The sequence below is a fragment of the Anolis sagrei genome, chromosome 6, assembly GCF_037176765.1.
Source record: "Anolis sagrei isolate rAnoSag1 chromosome 6, rAnoSag1.mat, whole genome shotgun sequence".
In the NCBI taxonomy this organism is placed as follows: Eukaryota; Metazoa; Chordata; class Lepidosauria; order Squamata; family Dactyloidae; genus Anolis; species Anolis sagrei.
In genome coordinates, this window is record NC_090026.1 from 30,651,647 (window position 1) to 30,662,803 (window position 11,157).

At 40.7% G+C, this 11,157-nt stretch overlaps 1 protein-coding gene across 6 annotated transcripts in view; it reads left to right on the plus strand.

Annotated features, from left to right (window-relative positions):
- Positions 1–10,043, plus strand: part of MPP2 (MAGUK p55 scaffold protein 2) — an 82,395-nt gene extending 72,352 nt beyond the window's left edge. For 5 of the 6 annotated variants that reach the window (XM_060780813.2, XM_060780809.2, XM_060780810.2 and 2 more), the window contains one exon: positions 776–10,043. In XM_060780813.2, the coding sequence (XP_060636796.1) occupies positions 776–952 (177 nt within the window). In that variant the 3' untranslated portion in view covers positions 953–10,043. The remainder of the gene's footprint in view (positions 1–775) is intronic. The other variant, XR_010910158.1, reaches the window with a different exon arrangement.
- The last annotated feature ends 1,114 nt before the right edge of the window (positions 10,044–11,157 follow it).

The window sequence follows — 11,157 nt, forward strand, 5'->3', positions numbered from 1 at the left end:
AATACTGCATTTTGTATATTTGTATACTGCATTTGTAAAAAAACACCTACTTCTGCCTCTAATAAAAAACACACTCGATCTAACCATGTAGTGAACACTATGATTTCACTTTAATTGCCATGGTCACATTGTAGGAGCTTGTAGTTTGTGGAGGCACTACAGCTCTCTACCTGAGAGTTCTACATTCTCCTCCTTAACCAACAAACCCAAGGATGCTATTGGATGTTGCCATGGCAGTTAAAGTGCAATCATAGTGCTATAAATGTGTTGTGTGAATAGGACCCTGGTCTTGAGTCTTTATTCAGAAGCATACAATCTGGCTACAGTAGAAGGATTGTTTCTGTTTTGTTTTTTGTTTTTGTTTTTTTATGTGTGCCTCAATGTGTCAAAAGGCCCTTTCACATAGAAAAAGAACAAATTTACAGGTGTTAGGAAAGACATAGAGGAAGGACTAGGTTTACTAAAACAGGAATAAAAACCCCTTTCACACAGAATAAAAGCAAATTTACAGGTGTTAGGAAAGACAGTTAGGAAGGACTAGGCTTCTAGAACAGGGGTAAATGGTTTTATCTTTAGGGAGACACAGGTAGCCGAGGTGGCCCTGTGGTTTGTTAAAGGGTTGGAGTATATATTGGGTGACCTGGGACAGAGTTAAACCTGCCATAACTATCCCTATAATTAATTCTTGCTAAGTTTGTATGTGGGAAATATGGAGCTGAATCTGTGTTTTAAGTGACTTACAACTTACTCTGTTTATCCCTCACATGTGAACCAGGATGCTGACTTGAAGCGGACTGTCGATGAGAGCTGCCGAATCCAACGAGGCTACGGGCATTACTTTGACCTCTGCCTAATCAATGACAACATGGAGCGGACATTCCAGCAACTGCAGGAGGCCTTGGAGAAGCTGCGTGGTGAACCACAGTGGGTTCCTGTTAGCTGGGTTTACTAGAGAGGCACGGTCCCTCTTTTACCTGCAGCTAAAGAGTCTTGGCATTCCTGTCATCCCAACTTGGCCAAGGAATCCATATTTCTTTCCTGCTCCTCCTGGCAAGTCTCCTACTTGTCAACCGCCCCTTCTTGCCACTAAACCCACCTAGGTAGCCCAGGAAATACAGGTGGAACTAAGCTGTCTGTCTCCAATTCTAAAGGGAAGGTGCTTCCTCTCTCCATTCCAAGACACCTCCAGACAACCAAGAACTCTTTTTCTACTCCCACAGATGGGTGGATGACCTCTCTCCTAATTCTCTTCCCAGTCATTGACAATAAGAAGCCCTTTGATGAAGAATTAAGTTTAGCGAATACAGTGTTTATGAGGCAGGGCTCAGCGGGGTTACCAAATACCCATAATGCCTTGCTATGTCTGGTCCTCCTGAGCATCTCCGTCCTTGACTCCTCTACTGTCAAAAGGAGCAGGAAGACAGCATTTCCACTGATCACAGCTAACTCACTGCCAAAAGCACTGCTTCGTAAATGGACCACAGTGTTGTTATTGCCAAAAGAACTGCCAGAGGGGGAGGTTCTTCCCACAGGGAACGCTGGAGAAAGTGGAGGGATGGAGGGTGAAAATATACCTTGCCTTCTTTCAAATTTGGTTGTTGCAATAGCATTGCATGATTTTGTGGGATATTAAAGGGAAACCATGGACACTTCCATGAAAGGTTTGTGAGCGGGGAAAATTCAACTGAATGACCTTGTGTTAGGAACTATGGTCTGGAACCTACGGCCTTGGGGTCAGTCTTTGATAACTTCACACAAACATAAGCACACACACACATACATGCATACACATACACACATACTGATGGCCTCAGGTGTGCTCTATAAAATGGGGCTAAATATTATTAGTAGTAATGTTTACACCTATGGGAATGTTTGCTAAGTTGAGATAATTCATTGAAAGGCATTGCTTTGGGGTGGGACCTTGGTCCAAAGTATATCCAGTGGCAGATCCTGATTATCAGCAACATGCTACCTGGATTCCCTTAAACTCTCCAAAGCTTCTGCCTTCCTAGTTCATACAGAGAATTATTGCCAGTCATAGAAGACAACAAAATAAACTTAGTCAAAGACTTAATCCCTAGTGTCTCCTGTATTTCAACAGGAATGTTCTTCCGCAACCTATCTTTTTCCCAAAAGCTAACCCATTACTGAGTAAACTCCATAGCTGACAGTGAAAGCAGTAAAAAATACTGCAGATTTCAGATCCCAAGCCTTGCTGTTGGTCATCTCCACTTACGCGAACCCCAGACTCTCCTGATTCCCAGTCAGCCCAATGTTTTCTTGTTGGGCCAATACTGCTCACAACACAGGTTTGATGGGGGCCAAGTATCCAGACCTTACATTCCTTTCTATCTTTGCTTTCACCACAAGACTACCTGCAATGTTTCTAGAACCAGCAATGACTACCTCACACTCTATGGCAGCTGTTAATATAGTGGCACAAGCCACTGCAGAGAGAGAGCAGAACTTTTGGGCTTAGCTTTCACTGCCAGATGAACACACACAAAGCTGTTTTCCAAGGTTCTCTCTCTCTCTCCGTCTCAAAGACACACATATCTATTTCTTGGTTCTAAAAGTCACACCTGCACACTATTCCTGACATGCTTCCCAGAAATGTGCCAGCTCTGTTGTGTTTTTCCCCACACTCCTTTTATGAAATACTATACTTTCCTTATGACGCAGAACACAGCATGTAGCTGGATCATTTGCTTCATGCTCATCTCAGTATTTGTTCACTGTTCACTCTTCCTCCGGGTTTCTGATTTTTTTAAATTTCTGTAAAGGTTTCTATAGCAATAACTCCACCTGCTGATCATCTAGTAAAGAAGGTATATAGGGATCCTTCAGTGCCATTTAAGTAAAACACTGAGACTCCTGTAGCCACAGAAACCACTCACTTGTACCTTGAGGAAAATGGTCTCTTGAGGGATTTGCTCATTCCTCCAGCAAATTCCCCTGGAAGCTACCATACAATTGCATGGACTAATGTTTAGGAATTGGTTATGTTCTCCAATGCAACGATAGGTTATGCTAGGACCTTAAATAACATAATAGTGTTAGTCACATCTGTAGTTTTATGTAACCATAGTCCAGCAAGGAACATGTCTTCCCACAAATAAGGGGTTCTTTCTGTACTAAAATGCACATGGTGTTTCACAAAACATGGAGTGAGAAGAAAGGAGGAGGGATAATATCCCATCTTTTCTTTGTGCATAGAAACTAAGCAGGCTTCTAAGAAAAGAGTGAAATTCTTTGGCAGCCCATAGCAGGCTAATGCTTTATTTTTATGTATTTTGAACTAGTATATTTTGTGAGCTGTGAATGGTTGCTGCTGGGGAAAGATATTTTCAAAAGATGGTTCTGGTTTCCTTGGTCTAAAGTATAGAGGCAAGGCTACTGCGTATTTCCATGTTGCCAATCAGACCTTTTGGTTGTTGTATTCAAAGGGTCCCCAAATTATTATTCCTCTGCCATGAAGTGAACTGCACCTCCACAACAGTCAGTTTGCTCGATGAATTGCAAGGATTCAGCTTATTTTAAAAGGAAGGGACCCAATTTTTCATCCTCCCAGAAAAACCAGAAGGTTAGGAGAAACGCAATCCTAATTTTTTGCAATGTCAACTAGGCTAGGCCAACAATTGATCAGAACAAGTCAGCCACCTTAGCAGGGGAATTTGGTTGCTTCAGTGTCAATGTAGTGATGAATTGGCTCTGGATTTATTCTGAACTTTGAAGGAATGATCTAGTCTGTTCCATCTATTTCTAAGACAGAGTTATAAACTTGGGAGTGCTCCATGAAAAATGATGCTCTGCCAGAGAAATAGTAAGGTCAGTCCTGTGATGGCCAATCACCAACAAGACCCCAAAACTCACAAGAGAATCTATGCTTACTAATTTTCTTCTAGAACAGTGGTTCTCAACCTGGGGTCCCCAGATGTTTTTGGCCTATAACCCCCAGAAATCCCAGCCAATTTACCAGCTGTTAAGATTTCTGGGAGTTGAAGGCCAAAAACATCTGGGGACACCAGGTTGAGAACCACTGTTCTAGAAATTAATAATTCAGGATATTAAGATATTAGGATTTGTGTTTCTCCAAGGCACGGAAGGAAATTTATAGGATGGCCAGACCCAATATCGTGAGGTGAATGGTACCACCAGGGCCCATGAAGTAAAGGGAGTGGATGAGGAATATGTAATTAGCCTAGAGCAGTGGTTCTCAACCTGTGGGTCCCCAGATGTTTTGGCCTTCAACTCCCAGAAATACTAACAGCTGGTAAACTGGCTGGGATTTCTGGGAGTTGTAGGCAAAAACACCTGGGGACCCACAGGTTGAGAACTACTAGCCTAGATCCCCCTCCATCCTATAATGTGTTTTGGTTAAAGAGTGTGGTGTAATGGTTTGAGCACTGGACTACAACTCTGGAGACCGGGGTTCAATTCCTTATTTGGCCATGAAAACCCACTGGATGGCTTTGGTGATTTATACGCTCTCAACCTCAGAAAACCCCATGATAGATTTGCCACAAGTCAGAAATGACTTAAAGGCACAAAACAACAAGTGTTGATACAGTGACTCTGAAGACAGACTTGCTTTGCATGCCAAACTCTTTTTAGCGTCAACTTATATTGGAATTCACTGAATATTTTTGATTTAGATTGACCTTTGTGGAAACTAATCTCTGGAACATGAAAGAATGTGGATTTGTTTTTCACCAATTTACCAATCCCATACACCACCATACAGTTCCTCTCCTGTTATGCTAGACTTCCAATCCCATTCCATGTACTTTTTCTATCCCACAAAATTTGCCTGTGCATGTATTTTACCTTTGTAAAGTTAGCTAAAGTAGAAAGGAGATTTATTTACTTTTCTTTAAAAATATAAAATGATCGTGTATATTTAAGAAGAGGGTGAATCTATATACATTTTGAGCGTGCAAAGGGTAAATAATAAGAAATGTCAAATAGCGCAGAGCCAGATGTTGTAGCAAACTGATATTAAAAACCAATAGTGTTTTTTTAAGGGTTAGTAATTTTAAAATATTTGTGCTGTGGTGTATATAGATTTATGGGGAAGGGGAGACATCTCAGTTTTCTTCTGGTACTCCTACTGTTTTCTGGTCATCTTCAGGCTTAAGGACACACATGCAACTAAGTCAAAATTCAGTTTTGATTTCACCAACACAATATCTGGGGCTACTATAAAGAGTGAGAAGAATGCTTTTGGTTTAAGAAGATAGCAGGCCCCCACACATTTCCTCTTGTTGTTCCTGGTCATTTTCTTCCATGGGAAGATACAACAATGTGTCCTGCAACCTCTTCAGTGTCCATCTGATGCGGTGAAGTAAACTGTTTGACCACTACTGTGGTTCTGAGACTTAGTTGCCAGTCCCATCACCTTTTTTATATGGACGGGGTGACACCAAGAATGGCCTTGTGTCCTACTTCACAAGGACAGCCCTCAGTTGAAACTATCTGTTTGGAGAAATTACAGTCCCAATCCAATTGAAAGATCCTTGAAGCTGCCTGTCTGCACATGGGCAGAAGACAGAGCAGGGACTATGGCTCTTTTCAGCTGTGGTGAGATCTATTTATGTTTTAAGATAGTGATTATTTCTCAGTTGTATCTCTTATCAATCACTTGTGGAACTTGATAAAAATTACCCTGGGGAATTACTTCCACATAGATATGAGTAGGATGTGTTTGCTACATTGCTCACATGTATTTTTATGATTACCACCAAGGATTTCTTCTTATTGCTCTTTTGGCTCATATTTACATTTCTGCTGCTGTCTACTGTTGTAAATTCTGTAGAAGTTTTGTCCAAGCCACTCCTTATATACCATAATGATAGTGTCTTTTTTCTCCATTTCTGGGTATCTGTTCTACAGCTCTGTTTCCCTTTCCCTTTCCCCATAAGTCCAGCCCAACTATTAGGCAAGAAAAGATATCTGTGTTAGGAATCAGATAATGGCCAATGAGTGAGAAGAGGTGTTAGGTGGTGTTCACAATACTCAACTACAGCACTAGGATTGCCCTGAGTGCTCCCCCCCCCCCCCGAGGGTTGAGAAGGGTAGGAGACAAATATCTGAAATAAATAATAAATAGGATTCAACAGGGATTTACAGATTAGGGAGTAGTATTTAAAATTCTCAACCAGAGAGTTCCATTGCCTCACCAAACTACAGGATGTCCCAAAAAACCAACAACATATACACACTTTAAAAGCTGATAGCTCAACTGATGTTTATTTTTTCCAGGTTACAGCAACCCATTGGAATTAATAATAGAAGTCAGAATAAGCTTTGAAAGGAAATTTAAAACATAGTTGAAGTGCAAAGACAATTTAGGAGGAAGTTTCAAAGAGATCCACCGCCATGACTTACCATTAGTCAAATTAGAGATAAGTTTGAATAAGATGGAATTGTTCAGAATGGCACACTTTCCAACAAAGATTGTGTGGAGTGATGAGGCTACATTCAAATTAAATGGTTCAATTAACCATGACAGTTGCACCTACTGGGTACTTGATAACCCGCATGTTACGGAGGAACATCAGGTTAATTTAACAGGAGTTCCAGTGTGATGTGACTTACCAACAAAAGGATTAATTGGGCCATTCTTTTTTGAAGCTACTGTGACTAATGTTTAATTTAAATGTAGCCTCGTCACTCCACACTATCTTGGTTCGAAAGTGTGCCATTCTGAACAGTTCCATCGCAATCAAACTTATCTCTAATTTGACTAATAAGTCGCATTGGTGCATCTCTTTGAAACTCACTCCTAAACTGTCCTTGCACTTCAACTACATTTTCAATTTCCATTGTTCAAAGCTTAGTCTGACTTCTATTATTAATTTCAATGGGTTTAACCTGGGGGGAAAACATAACTTGAGCTATCAGATTTTAAAGTGTGTATACTAGTTGTTCTCAACCTGTGGGTGCCCAGGCGTTTTGGCCTACAACTCTCAGAAATCCCAGCCAGTTTGCCAGCTGTTAGGATTTCTGGGAGTTGAAGGCCAAAACATCTGGGGGCCAACAGGTTGAGAACCACTGGTGTATACATTTTTGGGACACCCTCATAGCATCTCATAGGATATAATCATGGCAGTACTATGATTTTGTAGAATGGTTTCTGTCACATTATGGGTGAAATGCCAACCCCCTACATAAGATAGCATGACACTGCTTTAGATGTCGTTAAGACTGCATCTCCCAACAGCTCAAGCCAGTACATGGTGAAGGATGCTAGGAAGTGCTACTCAACATCTACAGCAGACCCATGCTTTGCCCATTCGTGCATTAAACCATTTTTGGTTCAGCCTGGATGTTTTGTTGAAGCAACTCAGATTAAAAACGGGATCTTATCCACTTTTTCTATTTTTTATTCCTTACTAATGGCATCTGCTCCAGATCAGGAAGAAACTTCTCCAGGACTAATGCTGGGAGCACCTTGGCTAAGCTTTGTTGAAATCCAAGCTGAGGCCATGTTTAATCAATGTTTACATGTTACTTTTTTGGACTTCCAACTCTCAGAATCTTCCAGATTGCATGGTCAGTGGGTTATCGCTAAACATTCCTTTTCCTCCTTTCCATTCCTTTATCATTTTCTTCAGTATTCTGAGCTCCTTAAAATTCCCACAACTGTTATTTTTCCATCACTTACGTCCTGGAAAAAAAAACCTAAACATCTCTGTTTTGTATCTGTTCTTCTTGATGAGAGCACACACATGACTCTTGCCTCCTGTGTCTCTGTCTGAACAATTGAAAGGGCTAGAAATACTGTTATTGCATTTAAAAAAAACAAAAACCTTCCTTTTTCTTTGGTGGCATATTTAAGCACTAAAGAATACAGACACAAGACAAACAAAAAACTATGGACTGAACCATCATTCAGTGGCTTTCTGCTACGACTGGGGCACTTCCTTTGGATACCTCTGTGTCTAAGTAAACCCCATTAGTTTTTCTAAATCTGTCATTGCTTATAATTCTTTTTAAAATGTATATATGGTGCAAGAAAGCCCAATCCTGGCTCTACTGTCATCTTCTTTTGACTACGTTGCTTTCTTTCTTTCTAGTGACATTCTTGAGGTCTTCCCACCCACCTCCCTGCATCTTCTCTTTTTTTTTTTTACTGGCATGTTTATTTAAAAAGTAAATTCTTCAGTGTCTATTTTTTGTCTGTGCTAGAAAAAGTGTCTTGGAAGTGTTGTTCTCTTAACTGGTGCCACATTTTAGAAGAAAGTGATTTATTTTAGAGGTTTTTTAAAAAAAAAAATCATTTTATTTCTGTAGTGAAGATTTGTTTGGTAGATTGTTTCCCTGCCCTTTGTTAGAGGAGCCCTCTTTAGTTGTTCCTGGCCAAACTTTGGCGAGAATAAAACATGGCTCAAAGTTTTTTGTTTCAAATTTATTTATTTATTTTCTACAATCTTCCCTTAGAATTCTTCTATTACCAATATTTATTTATAAGAATATAATTGCAGAACTTGATGATCAGAAGGTTGGTGAGGTGAGCTCCCATAGTTAGCCCCAGCTTCTGCCAACCTAGCAGTTCAAAAAGATGCAAATGTGAGTAGATCAATAGGTACCGCTTCTCCGGGAAGGTAACAGCATTCCATACGATAATGCTGGCCATGTGACCTAGTTGATGTCTATGGAGAACACCGTCTCTTCAGCTTAGAAATGGAGATGAGCACCATCACCCAGACTCAACTAGACTTAATGGCAAGAGGAAACCTTTACCTTTACTAGTCCAGAGGGCACTATATCTGAATCTGGACAATACAAAGCTCTGAGACCCTTGCTAATTAAAAAATCAGCTATCATAACCAGCCCACGACACTTGACGGATTAATTTTTGTGGAGTTCATTAATATATTATCTTGGAATTTCTAAGTCCTCAATGGTCAACGTCTACTGGAAGTTTACCACATAGTTGAGAAAGGAGGACATAGAGATTTCTAGAGATATAAAGAGCTACCAGATCCCTTCATTTGCATCAGATCAGCAGTTCTCAACCTGTGGGCCCCCAAGTGTTTTGGCCTACAACTCCCAGAAATCCAGCCAGTTTACCAGCTGTTAGGATTTCTGGGAGTTAAAGACCAAAACATTTGGAGACCCACAGGTTGAGACCCACTGGATTAGATGGTAAAGATGCACTCCTATATACATCTCAGAATAAAGCTCAATGGAATAAGCTCAATGGAACATCATTCTAAGCAAATGTTGGGTTGTACCAAGAGCCAACAAGATGTGTAATGGTTTGAGCATTGGGCTATGATGTTTGAGATCAGGATTTGAATTTCTGCTCAGCCATGAAAACCCACTGGGATATATTGGCTAAGTCACACTCTCTCAGCCTCAGAAGAAGGCAAAGGCAAACCCTCTCTGAAAAAAAACTTGCCTAAAAACCCTGGTGCCATAGGGTCACCATCCAAAAGCCCACAACAATCATTTTAGTTCTGCAAAAACAGGATTTCAACTCGTCCCATATGTGAAGTATTGGAAAAGATTCAGAATGACAGAGACTGAGAGTTTTTCATATCATCCTTAGCCCCGATTTGAGACTAGGAATTATTGCTCAACTTGAAGTGACAACCATATTAGCCCCCATTTACAAATAGTAGCTTGCTGATGCCAATGGTCAGAGTAGTTGAGATAAAGGATGAACCTTGCTGAACTTTTGGGAAGACTTAAATCGTTCTTAACAGAAAAATAAATATGAAAGAAACCAAAACTTTGTTCCAGTCTCTTTTTATCTGTTTCTACCTCTCCAACTGTTCATTTGACATGTTAGTTGCCTCATTTTCTCCTGTTCCACGTTTACATTTTTGTCCCTCCCCCTCCTTTGAACAGTACACTGTTTATACTTTTAGGAAGTGTTTGTATAAGGAAGTGTGTTTTTTTGAATACCCAAATACTGCTGTACATTTCCCCAGTTGTTCCTGTTAATGCCCTTATAGCTTTTCCTGGAATAGGCTCCTTTTGTTGCATTTCTGTTAACTTATATTAAATTTCAAAGGAAAAAAACTCAAAAATACTGTTTCTGTCTTTTGTCCTTTTTTGTTTCATTTTGTTTTGTTTTGCAAGGTGCTATTTCATGATGGCTTAAGGCCAATTTAGCAATGAATTTCCAAAATATCACAGTCCAATCATTTTTTTAAAACTAAGCAGTATTGTCTTCCCCAGTGATTTGTGCTATCTCATTATATGTCCAAAGTTCCCCACTCTCAGTTTAGTTACCTTTGCTTCTAGTTAGAGTCCAGATATGATTTCCTCTAAAAAAAATCCACTCATTTGTCTTTTACTTCTCTGTAGTACCAACTTGCAAATGAACTGACTTCCTAGCAGTTTTCTGATAGGCAAGCCAGCATAGTGTTTGAGTATCGGATTATGACCGGGGCTTGAATCCCTATTCAAGTGTCTAACCATGGGCAAGTCACACTGTCTCAGACCCTTACGTTGCCATATAATCCAGATTATCAAATCAGATAATCTGGGTTTTATTTGACAGTGTAGATGGGGCCTCAGTGGAAGGCAACCCTCCTCGGAGCAAATCATGCCAAGAAAGCCCTGTGATAGGTTTGCCTTAGGGCCCTTCTACACTGACTGCCATATAATCCAGATTTCAAAGCAGATAATCTGGATTTTCCATTTTGATACCTGGATTATATGACAATGTAGAAGAGGCCTATCTACTAGAGCAGGGGTTCTCAAACTAAGGCCCGAGGGCCGGATATGGCCCTCCAAGGTCATTTACCCAGCCCTTGCTCAGGGTCAACCTAAGTCTGAAACGAACGCACACAACAACAACAATCCTATCTGATCAGCTAAAAGCAGGCCCACACTTCCTATTGAAATGCTAATAAGTTTGTTGTTGTTCATTCGTTCAGTCATTTCCGACTCTTTGTGACCTCATGGACCAGCCCACGGCAGAGCTCCCTGTCAGCCGTCACCACCCCCAGCTCCTTCGGAGTCAAGCCAGTCACTTCAAGGATGCCATCCATCTTGCCCTTGGTCGGCCCCTCTTCCTTTTTACTTCCATTTTCCCTAGCATCATTGTCTTCTCTAAGCTTTCCTGTCTCCTCATGATGTGGCCAAAGTACTTCAACTTTGTCTCTAATATCCTTCCCTCCAATGAGCAGTCGGGCT